The sequence below is a fragment of the Emydura macquarii genome, unplaced genomic scaffold (genome assembly GCF_026122565.2).
Source record: "Emydura macquarii macquarii isolate MOO-44397 ecotype Brisbane River unplaced genomic scaffold, CSIRO-AGI_Emac_v2 contig_1483, whole genome shotgun sequence".
In the NCBI taxonomy this organism is placed as follows: domain Eukaryota; kingdom Metazoa; phylum Chordata; order Testudines; family Chelidae; genus Emydura; species Emydura macquarii.
In genome coordinates, this window is record NW_027131620.1 from 3,227,542 (window position 1) to 3,254,762 (window position 27,221).

The 27,221-nt window shown below is 45.9% G+C and overlaps 1 protein-coding gene across 9 annotated transcripts; it reads right to left on the bottom strand.

Annotated features, from left to right (window-relative positions):
* Nucleotides 1-6,472: 6,472 nt before the first annotated feature.
* On the bottom strand, nucleotides 6,473-27,047 carry ARFRP1 (ADP ribosylation factor related protein 1). Of its 9 annotated transcripts, none has more exons than XM_067554040.1 (8): nucleotides 26,918-27,047; nucleotides 25,607-25,706; nucleotides 25,101-25,188; nucleotides 24,513-24,595; nucleotides 23,052-23,133; nucleotides 22,130-22,200; nucleotides 10,708-10,808; nucleotides 6,473-6,745 (listed from the first exon to the last, which is right to left on the bottom strand). In XM_067554040.1, exons 2-8 carry the CDS (start codon nucleotides 25,697-25,699, stop codon nucleotides 6,679-6,681), a joined length of 585 nt encoding a protein of 194 aa, XP_067410141.1. In that variant the 5' UTR covers nucleotides 25,700-25,706; nucleotides 26,918-27,047; the 3' UTR covers nucleotides 6,473-6,678. The 9 variants fall into 9 exon arrangements, with proteins under 9 accessions (XP_067410141.1, XP_067410145.1, XP_067410139.1 ...); XM_067554044.1 differs by lacking the exon at nucleotides 6,473-6,745 and adding an exon at nucleotides 6,791-7,274; XM_067554038.1 differs by lacking the exon at nucleotides 6,473-6,745 and adding an exon at nucleotides 8,163-9,110.
* Nucleotides 27,048-27,221: the final 174 nt, after the last annotated feature.

A 27,221-nucleotide genomic window follows, 5' to 3' on the forward strand; every position in this document is an offset into this window, starting at 1 on the left:
TGCTAATAAGAATACTGTGAGAGACCGTATCAAAAGCTTTGCTAAAGTCAAGGTACATCACGTCCACCGCTTTTCCCACATCCACAGAGCCAGTCACCTCTTCATAGAAAGCAAACAAATTGCTAAGGCATGACTTGCCCTTGGTGAATCCATGTTGACTGTTCCTGATCACCTTCCTCTCTTCCAAGTGCCTTAAAATGGATTCCTTAAGGACCTGCTCCATGATTTTTCCAGGGATTGAGGTGAGGCTGACCGGTCTGTAGTTCCCTGGATCCTCTTTCCTCCCTTTCTTGAAGATGGGCACTATATTTGCTTTTTTCCAGTCAACAGGGATCTCCCCCAACTGCCACGAGCTTTCAAAGATAATAGCCAATGGCTCTGAAATCACATCAGCCAACTCCCTCAGCACCCTTGGGTGCATTGCATCTGGCCCCATGGACTTGTGTATGTCCAATCTTTCTAAATAGTCTTGGACCTGTTCCTCAGCACTGTGGGATGTTCACCTCCTTCCCATTCTGTGCCGCCCGGTGCAGCAGTCTGGGAGCTGACCTTGTCTGTGAAGACAGAGGCAAAAAAGGCATTGAGTATCTCAGCTTTCTCCACAACCTCTGTCACTAGGTTGTCTCCCCCATTCTATAAGGGGCCCACACGTTCCCTAATCTTCCTCTTGTTGGTAACATACCTGTAGAAACCCTTCTTGTTCCCCTTCACGTCCCTCGCTAGCTGCAACTCCAATTGTGCTTTGGCCTTCCTGATTTCATTCCTGTATGTTCGAGCAGTATTTTTATAATCCTTCCTAGTCATCTGACCAAGCTTCCACTTCTTGTAAGCTTCTTTTTTGTGTTTAAGTTCACCAAAGACTTCTTTGTTAAGCCAAGCTGGACACCTACAATATTTGCTATTCTTTCTGCACATCGGGATGGTTTGTTCCTGTACCCTCAATAAGGTTTCTTTAAAATACAGCCAGCTCTCTTGGATTCCTTTCTCCCTCATATTAGCCTCCCGGGGAGCCTGCCCATCAGCTCCCTGAGGGAGTCAAAGTCTGCTTTTCTGAAGTCCATGGTACGTATCCTGCTGTTCTCCTTTCTTCCTTTTGTCAGGATCCTGAACTCGACCATCTCATGGTCACTGCTGCCTAGGCTGCAACCCACTTCTACTTCCCCTACCAAATCTTCCCTGATTGTTATTGAAATGAGCAGAGCTTCTCAGTTTATAATCAGATGCAAGATTTGGGACTGACAGATATTAGAGAAGTTGGGGAACCGGCGCTTCCAGCTCTGCATTTTACTCTGACAAGATATATTTTTAAAATACCTACTGTAGATGATGTTTTGACTTAATCATATCTATCTCCTGATCTATTCAGGTATTTCTATGGCTCTCATCACCATAGTATCTCTGCTGCAACTTCCCATCATCACCATCATTTCTACTGGGTGTGATAATTGGGTCTGACCATGTTGGAGAACATCAAGAATGAAACATACCAGAAGAGCTAAACCAGCACGGAGGTTACTGTGTCTTGCTCAAGAATGAAAAGTACGTCTCATTGGTGAGGCAAAAGAGGCTTATTGTGTGTTGTACCAAATAGCATAGCACATACGTATTTGCTAAGTGAGTCATAGTGATGTAAGCAGGGTCTGCATGAGCTCTCCACTGACAACTGATGAACTGGGAGAAAAGATTTCAGGAAGCGACCTTGTTTGTATAGACATGCTGACTCTGCCTCGGTGCGCAGCATTGGGGAGCTGTTTTGCCCAGATGATCACTTTTAGCTGGTGTTGGGTGCAGAGGTGATGAAAGGTGGCTGCTGTGTGAGGGGCAGCAGAACTGTGCTTGACATGCCCTGAGTGAGGGAAGTCATTCTCAACTGAACTGCATTTGCTAAGCAGGCAGTAGGGATGCCAAAACTCACTGGAGAGGAGAGTGGGTGGGGGCAATTACTTGTAGCTGTGGGTATGGTCTCTGCTTAAAGAGTCTTAGACACCATTTGATCCTTCACCTCTTCACTGTTCAATGACAGAGCTGGTTACGCTCAATTGAGAATTTTTTTTGTTTTGTTATAGATCACCAGAGCTGAAATCACTGATAACCAGGTCTAAGTGCAAAGCTTTAGACCTGCTGTGGGGCAGCATCTGCAGTGAAAGAGACAGGCCAGCTTGCTCGAGTAGTGAAGCTGCCCCACTAACTGCTGAAGTTACTGACAGCTGCGTTAAGTGGTGAGCCCTCAAGAGATCAAAGTGATTGCAGTAGAGCGACACCGCGGGCAGTAATGCAGGGGCAGAGTCGGCGGCAGCAGTGGAGCGGATGGTGGCGGCAACAACGTAGCACAAATGGCACAACAGCAGCAAATGAGGCGTTGCTTGACACTACGCCCCCGTTGGAGTGGGAGGTGAACTCATGCGAACGCACTTCTGAATTCTGGGTCTTTGCTGACAACAACTGTGAGTGGGGTGCAGTGGAGGGAGAAGGGAGTAGCCTGTAAAAAGGAACATTTATTTGTTGGACTTTCACATCATGAGGTGAGAATCTGAGGCAAAGGACACTGCCCCATGTACTTTGTATACATGGTCGTAGGCTTGCGAAGCATGCACGCCCCCAATTAATGCTGGGTTCATTTCCCTTTTTTTATTAAAAGTTTTCTTTTCAATATTCAGATTCAGTGCCTGTGAGGGGGTAGTATTGCTTCTTAGAGGCACCCAGGGTAATGTGTAATTTTCCTGGATTACTGCGTGGGGGCTGAAGCCGGTTCTGTGTTGTATTGTTAAAAGAATCCCCTAGTTATTGAACCCAGCCCTTGTTGCTGCCGATGCCATCTGGCAAAAGGGTTACAGATATAAATTAAGGCAATAATGCCAGGAGCCTGCAGAGGAAATTAATTCAAAACAAAAAAACCCGCAGTTTCTAAATAGGCTTTCTGAGTATGTAACAGAATCTTTTCAAGTTGAAACTAGAACCTTGCAGAGACTAATTCTAATCCTGGAAGGTATTCAGAAAAAAAGATTATGAAATACAGATAATGCATCTGTTCTGCCAAGGGAGGTACAGTGATTGCTCGGACAAAGAATTGCCCGTAAATGACCAACCAGGCCTGTTCCAAGAAAAGCAATGAACCAGAAACAGTATTGACTCCTGCATTTAAACAAACACTAATACCCTAATTTTGCTCATGAGCACATAGGGGACTGTAGTCATACAAGAAAAAGTGTATTAATAAACTCAGATCCTTCTGCAGTATGTTATATAATGCCCAAGTGCAGGCTGTGAGAAATCATCAAAGATTTCAGTCTCCCTCCATTAAGACAGAACTTCAAGACCCTCCCAGGCTTCTTCATTACAGACCAGGAACTAGGAATAGTCATTAGCCTGCCACCTTTTATCACTTACCAGAATTCTTCTTCAGGAATATTTATCCAATGGCTAATACCAATTCTCATGTTCCCTTTCAATGACAGTTTCAGTTCAGATCAATTGCCCCATCCCTACTTTTGACAGTCTCTGAAACAAGGAGAATGATCCATAAAGAAAAAGCCCTACAACCTAGAAATATTTGTGCAGTCATACAGACCTATGGTGTAAGTGCCCTTGCACAGATCTGTGATGTAGGTTTGATTGTACAACTCCAAGGTGTAGTCATAGTGACATACGGGTGTCAAGTCTCCATAGCCCTAGAATGTGTGTAGCCAGTCACATTTGTGCAAAGTGGATGTAAAACTGTGTTGATTTTCACTGGTGTAAATCATTGCACCAGGTCATGGCAATTCAGGCCCATGCTGTACCTGCATAGAGCTATGCTGGTGTTTGATGAAGTTGCGCAGCTCTCTGGTGCGGATAACTAATTGCACTGTCACAATAATGGAAAAGATCAAGGTAAAGCATTTAGCCATTGCCTCCCTCATGGAACCAAGCTGCATTTATTCACAACAGCTGTGCCATGGAAAATATAGCAAGAGTACTTAACAATTGTCCCTTTCTCCTTTTGACTGGGGAGGATAGGCCCATATTATTTGTAATGCTGGAAAAGACTGACTTAGAAGACCCTCTGTTTCCTTAAATGGAGCGTGTCAGGTAGGTCTGAGCAGAGATTAGGTGTCTGTCTATAGTGCAGGAAGAGAAGCAGGGACTGTCATGCAGGAGCTAACGTAAATGATGATTGCTTCTGCTACCATCTGTTGTGGGCTGATTCTCACACTCCTTATGAATGTTACAGCACACTGACCTGCATGCTAGTCTGTCCAGCCAGCCTGATGCAGTTGGCCCCTTCTCAAACAGTCTGACAGCACTAACAGTAGCTGGCATCTGAGTCTTTATGGGTGGCCCACGGAGTGTGTTAGCACTCCCTAACAAACACCAAGCACGTACTAAAATACGTGGTGTAAGAAAAAGCCGGTATGAATAATAATGCAAAACATTTCTGATACACTGCACGCTATCACCCACCAACAATTTGTCATCCAGATAATCAGCCTTTTGTCTGAAAAGTTAGAGAATTTGGTGCATCAAAGAAAATACTGATCTGTTTAGAAATCATTCTGATTAGATAGCATTTTTCCTGTGTTTACCCTTTGCATTTCTTTGTGACTGAAGAGGTTTACATGAAGACAGAGGCTTAAGCATGAATGTTTTCCATTCTCAACAGATTACTGTCCAAAGTGCACAGCCAATGGAACTTGGTATACCACTTTAAAGAATTAAAATAGTTCACATTTTCTTCCAGCTATTCCGTAAGTGACCACTTGTGAACTGACATTTGTGGCCATACTGGTCTCCCCTTTTGTTGTGCATGCAATGGTTAGTTATCGTAGGATTGCTCCCAAGTGGGACTATGCTTTATTAGAGACTTCAAGCATAGTTTGATGAAGTAAACAAGACAACTGGTTTCTGAGATAGCAAATCTGCAACCTGTATACTGAGCAAGATAAAGGAAAGCAGTTTTCCTCAGGAAGAGGTAGGGCTGCAAAGGGGAGGTGAATTGCTATCGAGCTGACATTCCACCTTTCTGTGCGGGAGCAAATCCTGTGCATTCCAAACACTCACCATCTTGACTTGGCACGTTGGCTGTAAGTGGGTGTTGAGCTGCATGTTGAATTGAAATGTTTCAACGTCTGGTCATACCAGAGTAAGAAAATAATATGAAATAAGGTTAACTTAATGCTTTACAGTAACAGGTTGAAAAAGAAGCTGTATTCAGGTGCTTCCTTCAGAGCAGTGCCAGGTGGGGCATCCATCAATATACTGGGTAATGCCTGATCACCCAGCCGCTGGATCTTCCCTTTTGCTGCAACCTGCTTCCTTTTTTGTTGACCAAAATTGCTTCATCTTCTCTCCAGGCTATTCGATGGATTTTAACTTCCATGGAAAAATGATCTGGGCACTATGGAGAGCTTGGATTAGGTATAACAGTGATGTCAAGCCTCACTCTACAAGCAGCTCTGCATGGGTGGCCCTGAATCTGCACAAAACCCATTGACTGCCATGTGCTCCATGCCTACAAAGGGTTTTAACTGTGCTGAGCAGCATGCAGGTTTGGGGGCTGTTAACTGTAAGGTCTCAGGACACGGAAAATTGTCTCTCTAAAACACCCTCCACCCCTCCAGTGCTCTGTACAGAAACTGAATAATAAATATGCATGGGAGAATGCTTTGCAGAACTGCTGCATAATGAGATAGGAAATAACAAACACATGGCTGACATCAGAAAGAACTGATGGAAAAAGGAAAGTTTGGTGCTTTCCAACCTTAACTTGGATTTAACTTAATTAGTTTCACTTAAATTCAGAGCCCCAGCTCAGACTGCTGTGAAGTGGAATGTCATTCAGCTCTTGATGATTGGACTGTACCTTCCAGATGATAGAACAATTATGGCCTTACCTCAGAAATGAGACATCTTCCTCCCTCTCCCCAGACAACCACCACAGGAAACGGGGGAGGAAGAGGAGATCTGAAAAGGAGAGCAAGTAGGAAGGCTGGAATGCCCGAGATCCACTTAAACAGAAAGGGTATATTCCATGTGCAAAGAACCTGTAACTGAAACCCATGCGCACTACATAGGTGGGTCTCCTTTCAGCTGCCATTCACCTATTCCACGGTGACTGCTGGTCTCTGCCCAGCAGAGGAACAGGACTATGCAGATACACTGAAGACACTGATTTTCAAAGCTGCCTGAGCAATCGGAACCCACATCACCCATTCATTTTCATGGGACCTGGTCATCTAGATCCCTTAAGTGGCTTTGAAATTATCCACCCTAAACTGAGAGAGAGACAATGAATTCAACATCTGGAGTGATTTTTCCCATTCCTGCTGTGCGTCTCACCGCCAGCAAGTGTTCCACTGAGCAACAGCGTGTGTATGAGAAGTGAATTGCAGTTCGTCTGCTGCAGGGTGGTCTAACAGGCTCTGTAGTTCCCGTGTTAAATCTCCTGGAGTTTGGCTCTCCTAACTCAGACTGTTAGGGCTTGTGCCCTGGTCCCATTAAAACTGACTAATTACATCTGTTGCTGGTTCTCCATCAGATTCAATTAAAGAATTTTGTCTTTTTTTTTTCTCCCCGTCTTGTGTAGCGTTGCTATGTGCTGCAGGGCTCTGCTGGAATTTCCTAAAGGAAGAGTGATGTTTGGACTTAGAGAAGCTGTTCACAGACAGGAGACCATTCTGCTTTCACTTCACCCTTCCCTCTTTAGCCTTTCCTCAGGACAGAGATGGAGAGTTCGGGGAGGTAAGAGAACACCTCCATGCAGACTTGTCTGTTTTAAAAGAAGAAGAAATATGTAACCTCTGTGCCCCTCCTGAGCAAGGCTGCTTCACACCTGTTTACTTTACACAGCAGGGAAAGGTAACAATAAAGAGCTAACACATCAGTTATTTGTGCAAGAAGAAAGAAATCCCCCAATGCTGCTGTGAGCAGTGATGCAGCCTGCTGAAATTGTTGTTGTAATTCATCAGGACATGCTAGCTTTTCCCCTTCTCCAAATAGGGGTAATTCCTAAAGCCAAATACCTCAAATTCTGCTTGCATTTAGTGGTATAAATTCAGAATAATCCTACTGTCTGCGGTGGATATACTTTGGGTTAAGTGCAAGCAATATCAGTCCCAACATTCTCTGCAACAGGTTCATCTCTTGTAGCCCTTTGCAAGTATTTAGTAACACACCATCCTGAGCTCTCTGAGAAGGCCTGGGCATCAGTGGAATTTTCCAGTATGCAATTTGTCAGGATTTTTGGTACATTCTCCTCACTTTCTTGCACTGGCTGCAGCTGTTGGGGTTATGGTCAGCTGTAGACAAAACACAGCACTTGTCACCACATCCATTATTAACACCCTCATACCAGGGCCTTGAGATGGCATCAGAGATGAATTAAAAGGCAATCAGTTGTCAGTGGTTTACACTTACACTTCCAGTATAGCATGAGGCTATATGTAGCAGCCACACCACCTATTCTTTATAGGTTCTTATTCTTCCCTCATTTCCACAGTAGCTGAGCAGCTTGCATTATGGCGCAGAACTAATATCTGAGTCATTGGATTTGATAGGGCTCAGCCTGTTTGAAAAAACTACCACTAGCCTCCACTCTCTCCAAAAGGACAAAGTATTTGTCAAACTCCTATTTTCTAGGGTGACAGTCTTTCTGAACTTCCTTTCCCATCATTGCTGGCCTGGGTCAGATCCTACACTCAAATGTGCACGTACAACTCTGATTGACTTCACTGTGTGCTTGGGTTGTGACAGATTGCTCAGAACTGCTCCAGCCCTTTGTCCTGGAGGCAAATGAATTAGTCGTAGCCTTCATTGACAGAAAAGCCTCAGAGGAGCTTGACGCATGTTTAAACAAATACCATTTTCCCTTCTTAAGCAAATTAAGCAGCCCTAGCTGTTCTACCACTCATTCATGTCCTACTGTATCCAGGAACCAGAATAGCCACAGCAGTCAGACAGTGACCCCTTTCAACACCTCTTAAAATTCACCCCCGTGTTTTGTTTCAAAAGAGGAGTTAAGGAAGCCAACAGGTTTGCGGTAAATTTTGTTTGGCTGGGAGAGTGGGAACTTTGCGGTCTCACCTATTTCATTTCCAGTGATGCAAAGTCAGCTGCGAAGGATGAGTACCCCTAATTCTTTGCTGTGGAGGCCTATTAAACAACTACATCAGCAAGGGAAACAGGCAGAGACACAAGAAGCTTTATTGTACACTTATCCACCTCAGCTTACAGGTACAGCTTTCACCCTAGAACACATAAACAGAGGACTTCCATCCCTCCCAGTTACAGTATAGACACCAGTCATTCTCTCAGACAGACAGCACAATAGTGCTATTGACAATCAACACGAGCCAACACTTCTGAAGGTCATTTTCCAGTTAAAACCACCCCTTGTGAGCTTACATGCCATCATGCTGCTGTTGGCTTCCATCTCTCCGGTACTGTAAAGTCACAGATCAACTTGACCACAGTGGAAATAGAACCCTAATCAACTTTAACCCTACCTATTGTTTTAACAACTGCATTAATAAGGCCAGTAACACCACCTACAATGATCACGGAGGTGGCTGTAGACAGACCTTTCCCCTCGCTCCTTCACCCACACCTAACTAACTATCTCCTTTGATACAATTAAAGGTTTGGAAGTAACTTCCAGTAATGACTGGAACGTGAGAATCCAATGACCTGGCCTCTAGCATCTATTAGATTAAGAACCCAAGAATCATACATCCCACAGCCTAAAGCAATGAAGTAGAAATCTCTAATCCTCTGCACTTGAACAGCTTGGACACAGCATGAGTTACCACTCAGCATTTGGGAAGGCTGTGCTCTCAGGCCAAGGGATTAATACACAAGGCTAGAAACACATTTTCTAGTCCAAATCCTTTGCTCTTGTAGTTCCTTTTAGACATAGAAAAAGGATGTTTGCCTCCAAACAAGCTAAGAAAGAATCAGGTGTAATAGGAGTCCTGTGGACCTTCTTCCGTAGAGAGAGCAGGGTCTATATAGGAAGCAGCTGTCTGTGCTTCAGTTACCCAGCACCTTCTTACGTGATGTCCTTCTGCCTTGGGGGCCGGTGAATGTTCCTCACCACGCATTTCACCATCCACTCGATTCCCTCATTCACCCCTTTACTGAGGAAACAAGACAAAAGCAGTCATGGCTCCCGCCATCCCATGCTGACCATCCACTACAGCAGTGTTAGTTCTCTCTGTTCCCTTCAATCCTTCATTTGGGTATTTACACTGGCTTCTCGTGCAACTGAGGAACAGGACAGTTGTATGCATCAGATTTTAAAATATTCCTCTCTTCGATTCCCTACTATGTATGCATTTTAATTTGTGTCCCAGCTCATACACCATGTTCTAGATCCAATTTGTTGGTAGTTGCTGGCTGCGTGAATGTTTCATGCAAAGCATCAAACTACTCCACGTTCGACAGGGTTGGGGCTTTACTCTGAATATCTGGCCAGCTCTATCTCCAGGTCTGCAAACTCCCAGACTCACCTGAGTCCAGTTTGCAGTGCTCCCCTTTGTGAGTGGATACTCCAGGGGACTCTCAGCTCTGCCGGGCTTCAACACAGTCTGAGTTTCTCAATCTTCCATTAGTTCAAACCCCAAACTCAGAACAAAACTCGGGAAGAGAAATCCACACAGATCAAAACCCAAAAGCATTTGCACATGATCCTTAACTGGAAAGGCTGCATTTCATATGGCTGTTGGCTCCAATTCCTGTTCCTAGATACTAAGCTTTCTTCATCTTGATGGAAACTGCTTCTGTGAAATGGTTACATCAGTGGCTCTCCTTCTGGCTGAGAAGGTACTCTTCTCCTGCTCTCTCTACTATTACTGCAGTCGGCTTGCACGGCATTGCTGCTTTACAACCAGCTAACCAAAGCTGGCAGGGTACACTCGGCCAGCCTGGATTCAGAGCAGGCTTGGTGCTTTAGACAGGGTAGCCTTTTTAACCAGCCATAACGCTACTTTGCATTTATACAGAGTAACACTTTTCATCCAAAGACTCTAAGAGCTTTATAAAAAGTAGACAGGGACTTTTAGCCCCATTCTATAAAGGGCAACATTAGGAGAAGTTAAGTGACTTTTTCCAGGTTACACCGGGTGCTTGCAGAAGACCCAAATCTCCTGACTCCTACCCCATTGCTCTAACCACAAGCAGCAACTTAAGTCACCTGTGTGTTGACGATGCAGTGTTATTCTCAGACATAGCTATTTAATAAGTAAGTTCATCTTCCGCCTGTGAAACCGGAAGGACGGCAAGAGGGTAATTACTTCTCTTTTTCTGTGAACGGACACACACCTACTCCTCCCCTGCCAATGTCACAAACAGAGTCACATTTCCATGTGGTTTTCCATGGAACAATGACTTGTGGCAAAGTTAACTCGTGCAACTGGGATCATTGTGCTAGGTCATTAGGTGATAAAGCAGTGTCACAAACTGCTACACAATGTCAAGGTCCTATAGCACCAAGCAAGTTCATAAACCAGGGAGAGCACCTGTTCAGTGTTATGAGCAAGCAACGCACACAGAAATCCCTACGCCCTGACAAGGAAGCATAGCTCCCTTGTGTGATTCTTATGAGACCCATATAATGCTGCCCTCCTTCCCCCTGCCTCACTTCCCTGAGCACCCTGCACGCAGTTAACCCATTCTCGCAACGTTCACCTGGTTGCTGCAGAATTTCACCAGGACACGGTCCAGACCCACACTTACCCAGTGAGAGCTGAGCAGGCCTGTGTCAGGCAGTCTCTCTTCCCAATTTTGTTAATGCAGTCACTAAATGCTGTCTTGATGTCAGGGATCGACAGACAGGTCTGTAAGAGAAGCCATAAAAGATAACTCTCCCATGCTACTATAGCGATCGCTGTCCCCGTCCCCCCCTACTTCTCCCCAGAATGGATCCTACCATGCCCGGAGCCATTTCCAGCATTATGCCTCCTACTGAAAGCAGAGAGGTTTTCAGCTATTGTCCAGGGTGGCTCACTTGGTCTGGACTCTGCTCTCTGACCTTCATTAACCAAAGCGTTGCAGCGTCACCCTTATTTATTTTCATCTGAAACTGAATGATCTTGCCTTTGGAGCGAGCTTTAGTGTTTTTGAAAGTGTAGAAATGACCTCACTAGCTTCAGACTCATCTATATCTAGGTACATTAACTTGGCTCTCCAGCACCTCTGCTGCTCTTCAAGACACAGTCCTCTGCCAAGCAGGAGCTGTCATGCCAAACTGTGCAATGGGTTAGTGACAGACCCACATCCTCTGGAGAGTGCAGTGCAGGACAAGGCACCTTCTGTATCTTCTTCCCATCCCACGTGTATGGAAAGGCTCCCTCTTCCTGCCCCCTAAACAAGTCATCCTCCTCCAAAACACTCCCTCAAACACCTTGACATCAAAGCCCACCTCAACAGGGGTCCTGCACCAACCCTAGCTCCCGCCAGTATTCAAGGCTGAGAGGAGCTGATTTGGCCATGTCTGTAACAGACCCTGAGAAAAGGAGGGGGTATCCTTAGCACTGAGTGCACGAGCTGCATTCAAAGAAAATGGCTCACAGGTCATCTCAGCTCAGGTCTCTGCCAGCTGATGTGGCCTCCCTAGACTTTTCCTTTGGCAGGGGGTAGGGTATTCTTGCTGGCAGGCCTTTGAAGTGGGAACTTGCTTCCCCCGGGGTCTGACAGAGCCTGCACGGTCTTTGGTCTACTCTTGCTTTCGCATAGGGGCATGTGACTAGGGCCTGGAACACAATGTATTTTCTATGCCATTGGGTCAGTTTGTTCTCAGTTAACAGAGATTCACCAGATCCTGGATGCAGGGAAGTTGTTCCCAACACAACCGCAGCATTGCCATGAATAAGCTTTACCCTTCACAGACTAATGAATCAGGCTTTCAGATTATGACATCCTTGGTCATAATGACAAGAGAATTCCAGTTCTCCCCTCATCCTGGCAGCACTGGTTCAAGCTTGAACTCACTGTAATCCTCAGTGCAGCTACTTTTAAGACCTCTCTAAGTATCGTTACCATCACTGTAAAGTGATGCTAACCATACACAGATGATGCAATCTTTAGAACCCTTTACGATCAAATGAAATGATAGCTGAAAATTTTTTCCCTCTGGCTTCCCTCAGTTGCACACTCCCTCGCCCCCTCCTCAATGGAAAGGCGTGATCTTAGCATGTACTTTAATATGCATCCTGCTTGAAAAATGCCACTGATGAATTGACATTTTCTACATCCTTAAGCAAAGGACACTTGAAGCCCGGTCTGCATGTTCTCCAGAAACAATGACTAATTAAAAAGTCTCTAAAAGGTCTAAATAGACTTGAGAAGTTTAGCCAAAAGGAGATAACGTGTGTGTGAAAGTTAGCCACAGGAAATGATTTAACACACAGGCCAATGCAGAGTTTCCACATTTCTAAATTAGATCAGGAGGGTGGGGAAGAGGTGATGTGGAGAAGACATGTGGTGGCCTAAGCATAAGTCTGGGAGCCAGAATCTCTCAAACTCTCATTCCTGTTCCAACACTGATGCTCTCTTAGTAGCCTTGAACAGGTCATTTAAGCACTTTATTTTTAGCTGAGCATTAGTCCAGCCTTCCTCTTTGCAACATAATTTGAACCTGCAGTTGGTTACAGGCTCACACCTACCTTTGAGACAGTGAAGTATCTTATTCAGGGAGCAAATCAGGTCCTTATCTGGCCAAGGAGGAATTTGTACTCACAATTCATGCAAGCAAGGGGAGGGGGGGGGAACTACCACTGTAATTTTGCAAGTGCAGATTGTGCCTGCAAGAAGGAAATGCATCTTCTACAAGTCTAGGCCTCAATTTAGCTTCCCTATCTGTAAGAGGGGGATAATGACCCTGAATATCTATTGCAGCAAACCAAGGCGTTGCATGGTTCACAGAGGTGACTACTCTGAGGAGGAGAGCTGTAAGGGAGTAAGACTGTTATTCTTCAATACTTCTGAACACAAGGGGCTATTGGCAGTGGATTGTGCCAGGGTTAGCATATGTTTCCCTGCCCAGCTCAGCCAACCACCCTGAATGTGGCCTTGTGACCCTCCCCCTTACTATTCTAGCCCTGTCTCTCACTTGAACAGTAACTGCTAGTTGCGCAACTTCTTGTGGCCCAACCAGGACTAATATGAAACCATTTTCTTTTGTGACCCAAGGTGGGCTTTGAACTCCTGATCTCCAGCAGCGAAAGATGAGGGTACAAATCCACTGTACTACTTAGACCACATGCTACAGTTTGCCAGCCATGGAGCCATAACAACCAACTTTAATCAACTGCAAAGGCTTCAATTTGTAAGTACGACTTGTCTAGCCACCTGATGAACAGCTAACTGTTGCGTGGCTAATCGAACATTAACGGCAGCAGGAGTGGGACCGGGCCTTTGGAGAGTCAGAACTCACACCAGACGGTCTGGAAAGGGGAGAGAGACGCAAGCATGCTGAAATGATTGCTCCCCTGCAGATTCTGTAAGCCTCCCCTCAGCCACTGGAGTCATCCCTAGCACAACGTTCACTGAGCAACAAGAAGGGCAGAGATAATCACCTGCTGAGAAATGGACATTCTGGCTAAGGTCAGTACTAGTGAGGACAATGAGTGCTGCCTAGCCCTGCTGGGAATGCATAGTGTTTACTGTAACATTACTTTTTTTGGTAAGCATGACTTGGCAGTGCTAAGCTGCTGAATGTTAAAACCTCTGAGCTAATTGAAGTTGAATGGACAATATCTGCCACTACAGGCTTTCAGCTTGTCCTGTTTTAATTCTCCACAAGCATCTTGTGGCTAGCACACAGCACTGACTCATCGGATTATAATGACCGATAAGACTTTTCAGAATTTCCAAAATTCCGAGGAACAGCAAGACGCAAGAGAAGAAGTGATGGGACCCTGTAGGACACTCTGGATCTCAGGGAAGGTAACAGTTCTACCACCCAAATTGGTATTTTGGGATAGAGCAGAGGGGGCATCTCCATGAAGCTTCTCCAACCACCTTCACTGCACACACATGCACCCCTGCTACCCCATCTGTAGAAACTCTCCTGCCTTAAATAATACAGGGCTTTTGTCTCTCAACTGCATATTCCTCCTTTAATCTTCCCCTTCTCTCTAGCATAGTACATCAACAGCCCACACAACATCACAAGTGTTGTAACTGTACCACCACAGTGAGCTAAGTCCAAGGTGTATCAGCCTCAATAGATTCAGTTGTACCAATCCAAATAGGCCAGTAAGGCTATTGTTATAGCAGGCATCACTTGGTGGCACTGTTACACCCAGTCTTCCAGGTTCTTTTTCTCGGTGTACGAGCAACTTTTTAGTCTTGGAAGAAATACTCGTATTAGATTTTGGCTGCACGGGGTTCTGGGATAGAGGGAGTGGTGTGCACAGCCGGAGCATTTGCTCTCATGGTGGGCTCTGATTAGAGTCAATTCTAAAGGCACAGCTGCTCCCTGGGAACCAGGCTTTGGTGTTGGGCTGAGATTGCAGAAAAAGAGACTGCTCGCATCTCTGTAATCCAGGACTGGTATGTGTGTCAATAAAGCAGGTTACATTTGGAATGTAGCCAAACTCTGGATCACTGATTTCTCCTCCACTCAGAAGCCAACAAGCAAAGCCCAACATCTGCTACTGCTCAACAGAGGGGGAATGCTACAATAATAGCATGATGACATGTCTCATCCAACCCCTTCGGAAGGGACAAGACTTTACAGACTTGACCTTTACCAAGATGGTACAGTGGACAACACTACAACACCAGATTAGTTTGATATTAGACTCACTATAAGCTGGAAATGGATTCAGCTTTCAGAAGATATCCCAGGCTCCCATTCCTAGGCTTTGGAGGTTTGGCCAAAACAAAAGAAAACAGGATGAGAAATAAAGACCATCTTCACACTGCTGCTCACTCTGTCCTGTGCAAAATAGCCAGACTGGAGGCTTTTCAAAAGCATTGCAGTTCCAAGGCGCACGCACACCACCAGTCACATGTGTGTGGTCATTCTCCACGATCTATAAACTTCACAAGTTTGGCCATTGTAAACTCTTCTGTGCTGCAATGGAGAAACGCAGAGAGTGATGTCCATCTCTCTACGAAGGACTTGGGAGGAGATGTTTTCACTACTCAGCAGCAGGAACGACAAACGGCTCTGGCCCTGCCCCAGTAGTAGTTTTGAATGCTGTAGTCATCCAAGTGGCTAGGAACAATTTTTACTCTTTCAGTCATTTTTTCTTGTTTTCCCTGCTATGATATTTACCTATTGTGATTTTCATAAAACCAGGCAATTACTAACCTCAATGGAAATGCAGGCCAGGATGATTTTCCTTCTGATAAAAGGAAAGCCATGGCAGGGTTTATGCTAACATTAAGCAGCCACTGCACTAGGACAATGAATCTGCTTCGAGAATTTATGTCTCAAGAGGAAAAACAGCAGTGGGGTCAGCTCCAGTAGGTTGTTGATACAAGGATGCCCCACTTGAGACCGAGCAATTGTTCCTGTTGGTGCCTCCAAAAGGAAGGCATGAATTGGGATCCTGATAAGGCAGTGGAAAAGGAAGCTGATTACATCACCGTTCCTTTCAGCCAGGCACACTTGAATGTTTTGTTTGGGAGAAAATATCAGCATAGCTAAAGAGTATCTTCCCTCACTCTTATAAAAGATTTCTTTAGAACAGCATGTTTTTGATGTAAAACCATATAAACTAAGAACAAAGCTTTGGAAAGGAGACAAGTGAGTGCACAGAATAGCAAGTTACGACAATAATACAGGCCACACAAGGACAGCTCTGGAAAGGTCAGATTCATTAGCTATGTCAAAGCAGAGTCACACAACCTAGGAAATAGCATTTACAGTCAAGTGGATTAAATCTTCATGTCAACTCTCCCTAAATAGCCAAGATTCCTTTTATGAAGAATGGCCGTTTCAAAGACACAGTCACTTCCTACAATGGTCTTGCTTTTAAATCTTAGGAGCAGGCTTAAATACTTTTATGAAAGATCTGGAGAGGGCTCCGGAGGAAGTGGTCCAAGTGTAGGGATCCTCTCTATTTGCATGTCCTCAACTGGAAAAAGACAAGGATGTCATAAGGCCACAATATCAGGACTATACCTGAAATAAATATGGGCTCTTTCACTGCCTCTGAGCAACTGGCTGTCAAGACAGAAAAAAGATTGGGACCGTCCCACTCATTCAAGGGTGGGCAGGAACCCTGACTGTGAGAAAAGTGAAAGAAAAGAAAACGCATGACCAACGTACCCCATCTGCCATGATGTTCTTGGTTTACTACCATGTAATCTTATTTTATGGAGAGGTTAAAATAGTATGGAGACTGTTTCCTAGTGGATACAGCACTGGCCTTGGGACTCAGACCTGGGTTCTATTCCTGGCTCTGCCACTGACTAGTTGGGTGACCTTTGGCAAGTCACTGCCTCTGTGCCTCAGCTTCCCCATCTGCAAAATGAGGATATGAATATAAGCCTCCTTTATAAAGCACATTGAGATCCACTACTGAAAAGTGCTATACAAGAACTAGATATTATTATTAAAAATGGGAATTGCCACAAGCCAAGGACTAAGTCAGAGAAAGAGGCAAATTTCCTAAATTCTGCACCATTAACAACCACTAGGTAGGACTACCAAGCTCCATGGACACACAACTATCTGCCAGTACTCCTCCCCTCTCTTTCTTTAAGGCCTTTTAGAAAAAGTCTGAGGGCTTTCCCAAGCTCTGAGGTCTCAGACCTCATTTTCAGAAATGAGGTACGATTCCCTTGAAATAACCACATCTCCCTAGATTTACATAACATATGCTAAGTATTGGCTGTGGTATCAGTTGGCAGCTCAGTTTTCCACAATTTTTCCCTGATTTAATGGTGTCCCAAAAGGTTTAGTTTTTTGACTTTTTATAAAACAGCCAGGTTCATGCTGGAAAAAGAGCGTAAATTCACGTTTTTGCAGGTTTCGCTATGATGAGTGATCAAACAAACTTTTCTAAACATTAGGGATTCCCCCTCGAAACTACTTGAAGTGTTCATATCTTTGTGGGACAAATTGTGATATTTCATATCCCTGTCACCAAATCAGTCTGTTTTCACCCACTTTAAATACAAAAACTTCCAGTTCTGAAGATTCAGATCACCACTGCATCTATACCCAAAAAATACAATAAAGCTTCTCTCAACATGCCATTGGTGGGATTATTCCACACACCTGTTAGCATTGTGCGGCCTACCTATACTGAATGTGTATTTTATGCTTTCGACAATGCCAAATGCTGCTATTCTGAAGTGCCAGGGAAAACTGGAACAGTTCTTGAGCCAATGTTTCTGGACTGGTTGTGAGTAGATGAATAGGAGAGTGTGGATGGAAATGGTTTGAGGGGTCCTGGGCAGTTTATATTTCAGTCTCCCCAGAGTTAAGCAGCTCATTTTACAGACAGAGAAGCTGAAAGGAGAGAGATTCAGAGACATCCTCAAGTCACAGAGCTAGTCAGTGGCAAAACTAGGACTAGAATTCAGGAAGCCCTGGTTCCCAGACCCATGCTAATTCTTTTATATCATGCTGCCTCTTGATTAGAGCTAGATTATTTTTTTTAAAACGGCTACACAATTTTGAGAGTGATAACATCTGTGGGCCATCAAGGCACAGTCACCTGCAAAAAGCGCCTCGACAAAAAGTCTCTCCAGCATCTTGGTCTTGGCATTGAGTCTTCAAAGATCAAAGAGCCATCAAGTTGGTAACAGATGCACATCCCCTGATCCAAGTCCCTTGTGGCACGGTGGAGGACACGGGCAAAGAACAGATTGAACAGCACTGGTGTAAGTACGCAGCCTTGCTTCACTCCAGTCGAAATTCTGAATGTATCAGAAGAGTCACAATTAGACAGCACTTGTTCTGTCATGTGGTCATGGAACAGATGGATGATTTGTAAGAACCTTCTTGGGCAGCCCAGTTTATGTAGACTAGCCCATAGACCCTCTCTGCTGACCATATCAAAAGCTTTGGTTTAGTCAATGAAAACTGCATACATGTCCATATTCTGCTCTAAACACTTTTTGTGGACCTACTTTATGATAAAAATCACATCCATAGCACTACAACCTGGTCTGAAACCACACTGCACTTCTGGCAGATTCTCCTTAGATATGTTTACAATGAGTGCGTTCAGTAGAACACGAGCTACTATTTTCCCTGCTGTACAAAGGAGAGAAATGCCTCTGTAGTTTCCGCAGTCAGATTTGCTGCTTTGTTTTTTGCACAGTGATACAATAGCAGCATCTTTGAAGTCTTGTAGCATTTCTTCTTCCTCCCAAATGCTACTCAGGATGTCATGAAATACTTCGATAGCCTTTGGGCCTGCTGCTTTGTAGAGTTCTGCAGGAATGCCATCTTTTCCAGACACTGTGTCAGTGTTCAATTGTTTGAAGACTTTTCTGACCTCTTCGGCTGATGGAGGGAGATAGAGAGCCTCTTTGATGGGTTTCTCAGGTAAGTAATCAAGGACACACGGATCGACTGTGGATGGTCGATTGAGTAGATTATTGAAGTGTTCATCAGCCCATCTCTCTGATTCCCTCCTGGTCTTTGATGAGGGTTATACCATCTGCTGTGCCAGATTTAGATGGTTTATAGACTGCTGAGAGAGTCAAAGAACATCTTTGCATTGTTCGCATCCACATAATGCTGAATTTGTGCAGCTCTCCTCTCCCACCATTCATCCTGCATTTTCCTCAGTTCAAACTGGGCCTCACTCTGTAGGCATTTAAACCTCTCTCTTTTTGAGATGGAAGTGAGATCATTCTGCCATTCAACAAACGCTTTCTGCTTGTCACTTAGGAGTTTGGAAATGTCCCTGTTGTTCTCATTGAACCAATCCTACTGTACCCCTTTTCTTTGGTCCTAGCCTGATTTAGCTGTGTCAATCACATCTTCGAACTGGTTCCATTTCTCCATTGGGTTGCCAGCGATTGGTGGGCATGAAAAAAGCCTGTCATCAAGTGACTGCTGAAACTGCACCTGATAGTCAATGTGCTTGAGCTTTGCTATGTTGAAGGCTCTTCTGTTGAGCGTGGGATGCTTGCCCTTGGAGGAGACTGTGCAGGTTGAGCACTGTACTTACCAATTTGTAGTCTGTCCATTCCACGCCATGCATGGCTCTGGTAATTCTGACATCACGGATGTCTCGTTGGGGGGTGATAACAGTCTATCAGATGTCATTGTTTGGACTGTGGGTGTATCTGTGTTGTTTCATATTTATCATTTTGCCTAAAGATGGTGTTAGTGATGAGCAGACTATGTTCTGCACATTTACCCAAGAGTAGGAGTCCATTACCGTTCATCTTTCCCCACTCCATGTCATCCTATCATACCCCTCCAGACACTGCTGTCTCTACCAACTCAAACATTGAAGTCTTCCAGCAGGATGAGCTTGTCACATGCAGGGGTTGTTCTGCGGATGGAGTCCAGCTCTGAGTAGAACTGTTCTTTGCTTTTCCTCTGTGCTGGGCAGTGTAGGTGCATAGACACTGATGACAGTGACATGCCGTAAAGGATTCAGGGAGAATCAAAGTTTCATAAGCCAACACAGGGATCAGAAAGTTGTTTCACGAAAGATGTTTTAAGTGCAAATCCAACTCTATTGGTCCTGTCTTCATCTTCTGCTTTTCCTTTCCAGAAGAAAGTATAGTCACCTCCTAGCTCACTAATGGAAGCTTCTCCAGCCAATCTAGTCTCACTCAGTGCTGCAATATCAAGTTCTCCAGAGACAAGAACTGTTCTTCTCTCAGGCCTTCGTGCATCTCCTCCATCCATATAGATGCAGATGTTCCATGCTCCTAGAACGAGTTCTCTTTTTCATTGTTTTTCGACCGCTTTAGGATGATCTGTTAGCTGCAGTAGTCTGGCCAGATGTTATGGGGCAGGCAATGTTTAGGGCATCTTTTTTAGCCTCCTCCCTTGAAAAGGGTGAGCAGCACTATCCAAAAAGGGCTGCTTAGTCATGTAGGATGCGGCCAAATTTCTCCGCTGCTCCAAGATGAACGCCTATTAGTCCCAAGGCCGCCTACGTCCAGGATTGTGGCTATGACCGCCAGTGGTCATCTCCACCTGCTGCTTCACCATGCCCCCATCGCCACAGGACTTGGATTGATGATATAATGTTAATGATGATGAGATTTGAGAAGATGATGTTAATGGGATAAGATTTGCAAGAAAATCGGTGCAGGAAATTTTTAAGTGAGAAGCTCTTGCACAGGGGCAGTCCCACTCTCGGCCATGGAAGCCTGATTCCAGCAGCACAAAGAATCATTACAGTTGGGGACTTCTTTAGCTGCAGTGGGTGACCAGGACATCTTCAGTGCCTTGTCATGTTCTCCACGCACCGCTGCACCGTGCTGACTCTTCACTGCTGTTGAATCACATTGATTTCTTCCACCCAGTCTTCTGGAACAGTCTTTGCATGCTAGAGAAAGGCAATTTCCCTAACTCATCAAGGGTAAAAGACTCATCGGCTACCCTCACCTGGTTTAGCCTGCTTGTCGAAGTGGTTTACCAGGGTGTGGTCACTGTTGCATTGAAACAGCTACATGGAGCCACAGGTGAGAGCCAGGTGTAGATGGGAACCAAAGCAGGTGAACTGCTCTCTAAGGAGCACGACGTGTTCCTCCGACAGAGGTACAACTCCTCCCTAATATGCCCCCCCCCCCCCATATGCCCCGATAGAACATCAGTACTGATGTTCTAAAATAAAGATAATCAAATCACATATCTAAGGCATAAAGTGATGGGTTCAGGGGTAAGAAAGGGATCCCTCAGTCATGTTCACCAGTACAGATCAAGGTAGGTGCTTTACTCAGGAGCAGAAGGTGGTGGGTATTAACTTCCTTTGAAACACCAGAAACTGACTACAGCCAGAAGTAGGCGATCAGACTGATAGACTGTTGGTTCTCAAACTAGGGATCGCAACGCGGTATTGTGGGGCTGCGAGCTAGGAGTCCCACCACCCGCAGGGCTGAGAGTCCTGAGCCTGGCCAGGTGCAGGTCTGTGAGTCTCTCTGCATCCTCCCGGTGGAGGAACATTGGCAGGAGAGGGGGAAAGACACAGATACTATTCACCCCCTCACCCCCTAACATCCCTCCATACTCCCCAAGGAGCTATAAAGGGGGGAGCGAGGAGCAACACTAGGTCTCCCTGCATCCAGGTCATTTTCCCCACCTGGCCAGCGCTGTGAGGCAAGCATCAGTAGCTGCTGCTGTCTGCCCTCCTCTTATGCAGCCCAGGTGGGGAAGTGACCTGGATGCAGGTAGCCCTGACATTGTTCCTCGCTCCCCCCCTCCCAAAGCCCCCTGGGGTGCACGGAGGAGCAGCATTGGAGAGCAGAATGAACAGCGATGCCAGCAGTTCTCTGCATGCAGGTCAGTTTCCCCAGGTGGGTGTAGGAGGGGTTAGGGGCAAAGGGTTAGGCATGAAGAGGGCACAGTGCAGGTGGTTAGGGAGAAAGAGGGAGTGGGGTGCCCACAAAGGCCCCAATGGAGGGGGCGTTCATGGGCTGCGCACTCAGAGGCTTGCAGTGTGCAAGGGATCACCAATACCAAAAGTTTGAGAACGGCTGTGGGAGATCAGTGAGCAGGTATTTAAAATCCTAGGTGTGCCTACTAAATGCCTGTGGCTCCCTCTAGAGGATGACAGATGGTATTGCAGCTGCTGGAATTCCAGGTAAACCATATGCAAAAAGGAAAGAGATGGGTGCAGTCTTAGATTTCCTTAGAACAAAGAACTGTCACCCGCACAGTATCCACAATCTAATCTGAAACTACAGTAGGTCTGTTCTGTAGCTCCAGATATCCCTGAGAGGTTTGAAATTTTAAACCCATGAAAAACAAGCTGTAACCTCTGCCATTCACAGCTTTTTCCGGCAAAGAGCTGTAGCATAGAGACAGTCTTATTGCTTGGGCAATGCTGGTCTGGTTAAAGGAGAGAGGAACGAGGGTATCTCATTTTATGATTTGTCATGAGGGTATGAGGTTACATGAGCACAGCACAAACAGAGCTCCTTTAGGTCATCAAAATCTAGATCAACTAGATTAGCTCACAATATTTAAAAAAACAAACAAACCATTAGGTAATCTTACCTCTACATCCTGCTTGTTAGCTAACACCAGTATGGGAACCCCTTCCAGAGCTTCACTGGTGACCACTTTCTCTATAAAGAAACAGAAACAGGTAATGTCTAGATAACTCTGGAACACACTGATATTCATCCAAATACATCAATTACATTGGCTGGACAGACAGACAGGAGTGAAAGGTACCACAGGCAGGGCCCAAAGCATAATTTTTTCAGGTCCAGTATAAACTTGTAACACAGGCCCCCTCCCGTGTTACAAATCTCTAAGATTTGCAAATCTCACAAGGTCTGAACAATAGGTACATAGAAACAGGGAAGTAAGTTTTTATAAATATCCTGAGGCTAAATTATAGATCATGCCTGAATTTTTTCCTCATGGTAATGGGGGTTGCAGCCTGGGCCGGGCCCCCCAGGGCCTCTGGGTGCCGGTAAAGTATACCCTTCCTCCCCACCCCATAGAACCAAATTAGTCATAGTACAAAAACATCACAACTTCCACCCTTTAGTTTGATCAACATTGAGTATTTTATGCAGGTATTCACTGGATAAGCCAAAGCTTGGTTATATAAAAATTTTGCTACATATGGAATCAATGACAAAATGCTGACAGAGAAGGAAAACAAGAGCACAAGGAAAGATCCAGGCTAGCTAAAGGCAACTGCAAGTACAGGTTTTGTCACTAACAGTGTCTGAATAACAGAACAGACCACATGCCCAAAAGCCCCATTGATTTCAAAAGGTATACCTGTAAAGTACGACCACACATGCTGCAAGTTATGACATACACACAGGTGGTCACATGCATAATAAAATGAAATGCATATTTCAATCAGAGTGGCAGGAAGGGATTTGACTGAAATAAGAGGAAGCCTCCATAGCATATAATGAAAAGTATGTAAGTACAGGTAAAAGCCCAGCATACTCACCAAAAGCTCTTTTAGATTCTGAGAGCCTCTCTTCATCAGTGGAGTCGATAACATAGATGACCCCATGGGATTCAGCATAGTACTGAAATCACAGCACACGCGTTAGCATCTAACAGCTGGGGCTGCTTGCGTCTCTTTTCAATGTTGATGTGAATTTATATGATTTTTGGTACTCATGAAAGAGATGGACTGAGATCAAATAGCCAGAGCCTGGCAGTTGATTTTGCAAGCTCCATCCACACAGAGCGGCCAATATTACTCTATCCAGACAGGTAAGAAGCACTGCCTGCTCCTCCTATCGTGGGCCTCCTACTGAACTCTGCCAATACATCTCAATCTCAATTTAAGGTACCCTGGGCTATTCCAGGTTTTCTTAAACAGAGCCTGACAGTGGTACTCAGCTATGCGGATGTTTTCTGATGTGCACAAATTCACAAAGGGCTATGTAGAGATGACAAAACTCATTACATTTGTTCCAGGGAACAGATTTGAATAGGGCCCCCTCACCTATTGAGCTGGCATCACCCAACAGGTCACCACAACCGGGACTGGGTGGCTTTTAGAGAATGGTACAAAGTATGTTCAGTCAAGTGTTTTGTAAACTATTGATCCGGCAGCTGTGATGGCTCCGTTTACTGTCAGATAGGTACAAACAACAGAAAAGGCAGCTTCTCTGGCTGACCTGTGAGTACATTTGTTCCATTTGTACATTGGACAGCAGCTAAGTATCTAATAATTCTGCATGGCAACGTGGCTATAACACAACTTGGGACTCTGTTGGAGAGGCTACTGCCTAGCTGTGCAGCAAGAATGGCTCTTATGGATGGAGACTGGGGCTGATAAGTTATAGACTTCACTTTTGCACAGAGCTGTAAAAACCAAGAGGCATGGTCTAAGCCAAGAATTCCTAGGTTCTAATACTGGCTTTCATAGATTTTAAGGCCACAAGGGACTATTTTGACCATCTAGTCTGACCTCCTGCATAATACAGGCCAGAAAACCTACCCCAGTAATTTTGTTTCAAACCCGTAACTTCTGTTTGAGCTATAGTGCACAGCTCTTGTAAAGTGCTTTGAAATTATGGATAAGAAGTCTGTATCATTATCCCTATTTTACAGGGTATCTTTTAAGAAAATATCTAGGCTAAGCCACAACAGCTCTCTGTGGTCCTGTGCACATAACCTCAGGGTTAATCAAACTCTGCCCCAATTTCCTCTAGCTCTTATATAGGGATGATAATAATGGTACCTGCCTGACATGGGTGCTAAGAGAAGTAGTTAGTGTCTGTAAAATACTATGTAACTGTTAAGTATTAATTTTTGTGACTCTCTCAAACAGATAAGTCGAATAACTGTACCGGGGTCAGCATTAAGTAGCAGGGCTGGCTAATTATAGAGTAACCTCTTTTGTCTGCAACTCAGAGACATAAAACATTTAAAAAAGAAAAGTTACGTCCCATACCTTGTCCCAGAGGGACTGCAGCTCGTCCTGCCCTCCAAGATCCCAGAACATTAGCCGGGCTTTGCCCACATCAATAGTACCAACTAGAGCAGAGAAAGAAAAAAAAATAACCCAGTGCAGACTGATTGTATTCTCTAAAGCACGCAGTCCCACATAAGGGAAGGTTAGAAGAGTCATCACACACAGTATTAATCCTCAGCAGGATAGCGGTACCTATCATTAGAAGGCAGCGGGTTAAAGTCACCTTGGAATAAGCAGAGACAAACCCATTGATTTCAGTGGCGTTACATCAGTATAAATAAGAACAGAATCAGGCTTATTAACTTCAGTGGAGTTACAGGGCCATGTTTGGCTTAGCATTATTAAAATGGAGCACACTTGTCCGTCAGATGGAGAAAACATGCTGGTTCTGAAGGCAAGTCCATTTGCTCTTTAAAGTGTGTGTGGACAGGTGGGAGGGGCTGGTAGGGTCTCTCTTATCAGGAACTATTTTCACAGTGTAAACTCTTCCTAAATATTTCAAGGAATGATCATTTATTGTCTAACTTTGCAGGAGGCATCAAAGAACCTCTAAACAGATTCACTTACTGTTTAAGCCCACAGTGGTCGTGATTTTGGATAAGCTCATCCCCTTGTAGTTCCTGTTAAATCGGGTTTTTGTCTGCTCAAGGAAGGTCTGAAAGGAAAAAAGAAATGAAACTAGTTAGTATTATATGCTTTGTTGGCAAGGACAATCCTATCCAAGACCTATTTTCCCCCTATTGGAGAAGTATCTATTGGATCAGGATTCTCCATGAAATCTTAGAACACAATACAGCCCTTACTTTCCCCATTATAGTGCAGAGCCATGGAATAGTTCAGAGGTAATTACGTGCTTATCGAAGTCTATATTTGTGTGTCCCTGAAGGCTTATTGTACTAAAATTAGACTCATGGGGTCAAATCCATATATGGGATAACACAAGTGAAATAACTGAAGTGTCACCAGGGAAGAAATTGGCCCATTGGCCGAGAAATACCAAAGTTGTATTTTTGGGGAGGAGTGAAGGGAGCTGCATGTGCCATCCTCGTTCACGGGTAACTAAAAGCACATACCGTTTTCCCAGCATTGTCCAGTCCAAGGATCAAAATGCAGTACTCATCCCTACGGAACATGTACTTATAAAGTCCAGACAGCAGTGTATACATCCTGCTCCTGCAACAAATATCAAGAGGTCATCAGCAAATTAGTCTTTCCAGGGCCTCGTGTTCAACTGTATAATTTTGTTCACTGCCTGATAATACAATTTTATATTTATATAGCACCTCCCACTTTGCGGGATCCCAGAGCAAGTCACAGACTCTAGTAGACTGACCTTACAAAGAGCTCAAGGCCAGATTTTCAAGTGTTCAGACTCAACACTGGGGAGGGGGATGAATGGGTGATTCAAAACAGCTCAGCTCTTGTTTAGGAATTTAAATAGGCCAGATTTTTAAACATGCTCCGCACAGGGTGACCAGATAGCAAGTGTGAAAAATCAGGACATGTGTAATGGAACCATCCGTTATGGAGGTGCAGCCCAGACACCCCAGCTCCCACTTTGCACAGTGGGTCCCCTCTTGACCAGAGTGGAAGCTACCCTGAATGCGCCAGGGCTGCCTGGAGCATCTACAGTCCCAGCCTGCAAAGCTTCACGTGGACAAGTCACTCAGCCAGCTAGCGGGAGGCAGTCACGCCTGCTGGGATCCAGAGGCCCTGCGAGCTGCTCGGCTAAGGATGGAGCATTGCTCACCAGGAAAGGCAGCCCACCCTCCAGTCCACCCGGGGCTGCCTAGCTGGAGTCACAGCACCCCATCACTGGGCGTCCTGAGCCCAAAGACTGGGCCAGGACCTACAGACACTCCCCATCCCCCAAGGCCACCTGGCTCAGGCTGCAGGACTACAGCCAAGCCCGACAGACACCCCCCCCCCGCCCCATCCACCAGGCTCAGGCTGTAGGACTGGGGCCAGGACCCACAGACCCCCACAGGGCCCCCGACCCCTAGGGCCAGGACCCACAGACCCCCCCGCCTCCAGGGCCACCTGGCTCAGGCTGTAGGACTGGGGCCAGGACCCACAGACCCGCCCCCCCCAGCCAGCCCCCTGGGCCAGACCCACAGACCCGCCCCCCCAGCCAGCCCCCTGGGCCAGACCCACAGACCCGCTCCCTGGGCCAGACCCACAGACCCGCCCCCCAGGGCCACCTGGCTCAGGCTGTAGGACTGTGGCCAGGACCCACAGATCCCCCTTCCATGTCCCCGGGGACACCTGGCTCGAACCAGCACCCGAAGCCCCGGCCCGGCCCGGGCCCCCGCTCACGGGCAGAAAGAGTCCGCGCAGCCGGCGGCCGGGCTGGCCTGAGGGGCAGTGAAGGCCCCGCCCCCTACCTAGATGACAGGTCTCGGCGACTCCTCCTGCCGCTCCGCCGCCCCTCACGCCCCCGCTCGCGCCTGAGGCGGCTCTCTTGAACCCTACTGCCCGCGCGGCCGCCCAGCCCACCGGGAGGCTGGCTGCAACGTCCCCCTCCCTGCCCCGCGGGGCTCCCTGGGAAACGTAGTTCGCCCGGCTCAGGAGAGCCGCCCCTGCCACTCGGAAGAGGACGGCCTAGTGAACTACCACTCCCAGAATGCTCAGCGCGCTCTCCCCTCCTCCCCCCGACGTTAGGAGGAACTGGAGGGCCGACCCCTCCCC

What these genes read in the sequence shown, in the direction of transcription:
- ARFRP1 (XM_067554038.1), bottom strand. Translation starts at nt 25,699, where the DNA reads ATGTATACACTGCTGTCTGGACTTTATAAGTACATGTTCCGTAGGGAT. An exon ending in GACCACTGTGGGCTTAAACA is followed by an intron (nt 24,596 to 25,100) that starts GTAAGTGAATCT and finishes TCTCTGCTCTAG; the next exon opens with TTGGTACTATTGATGTGGGC. An exon ending in GCCTGCTCAGCTCTCACTGG is followed by an intron (nt 9,111 to 10,707) that starts GTAAGTGTGGGT and finishes TTGTTTCCTCAG; the next exon opens with TAAAGGGGTGAATGAGGGAA.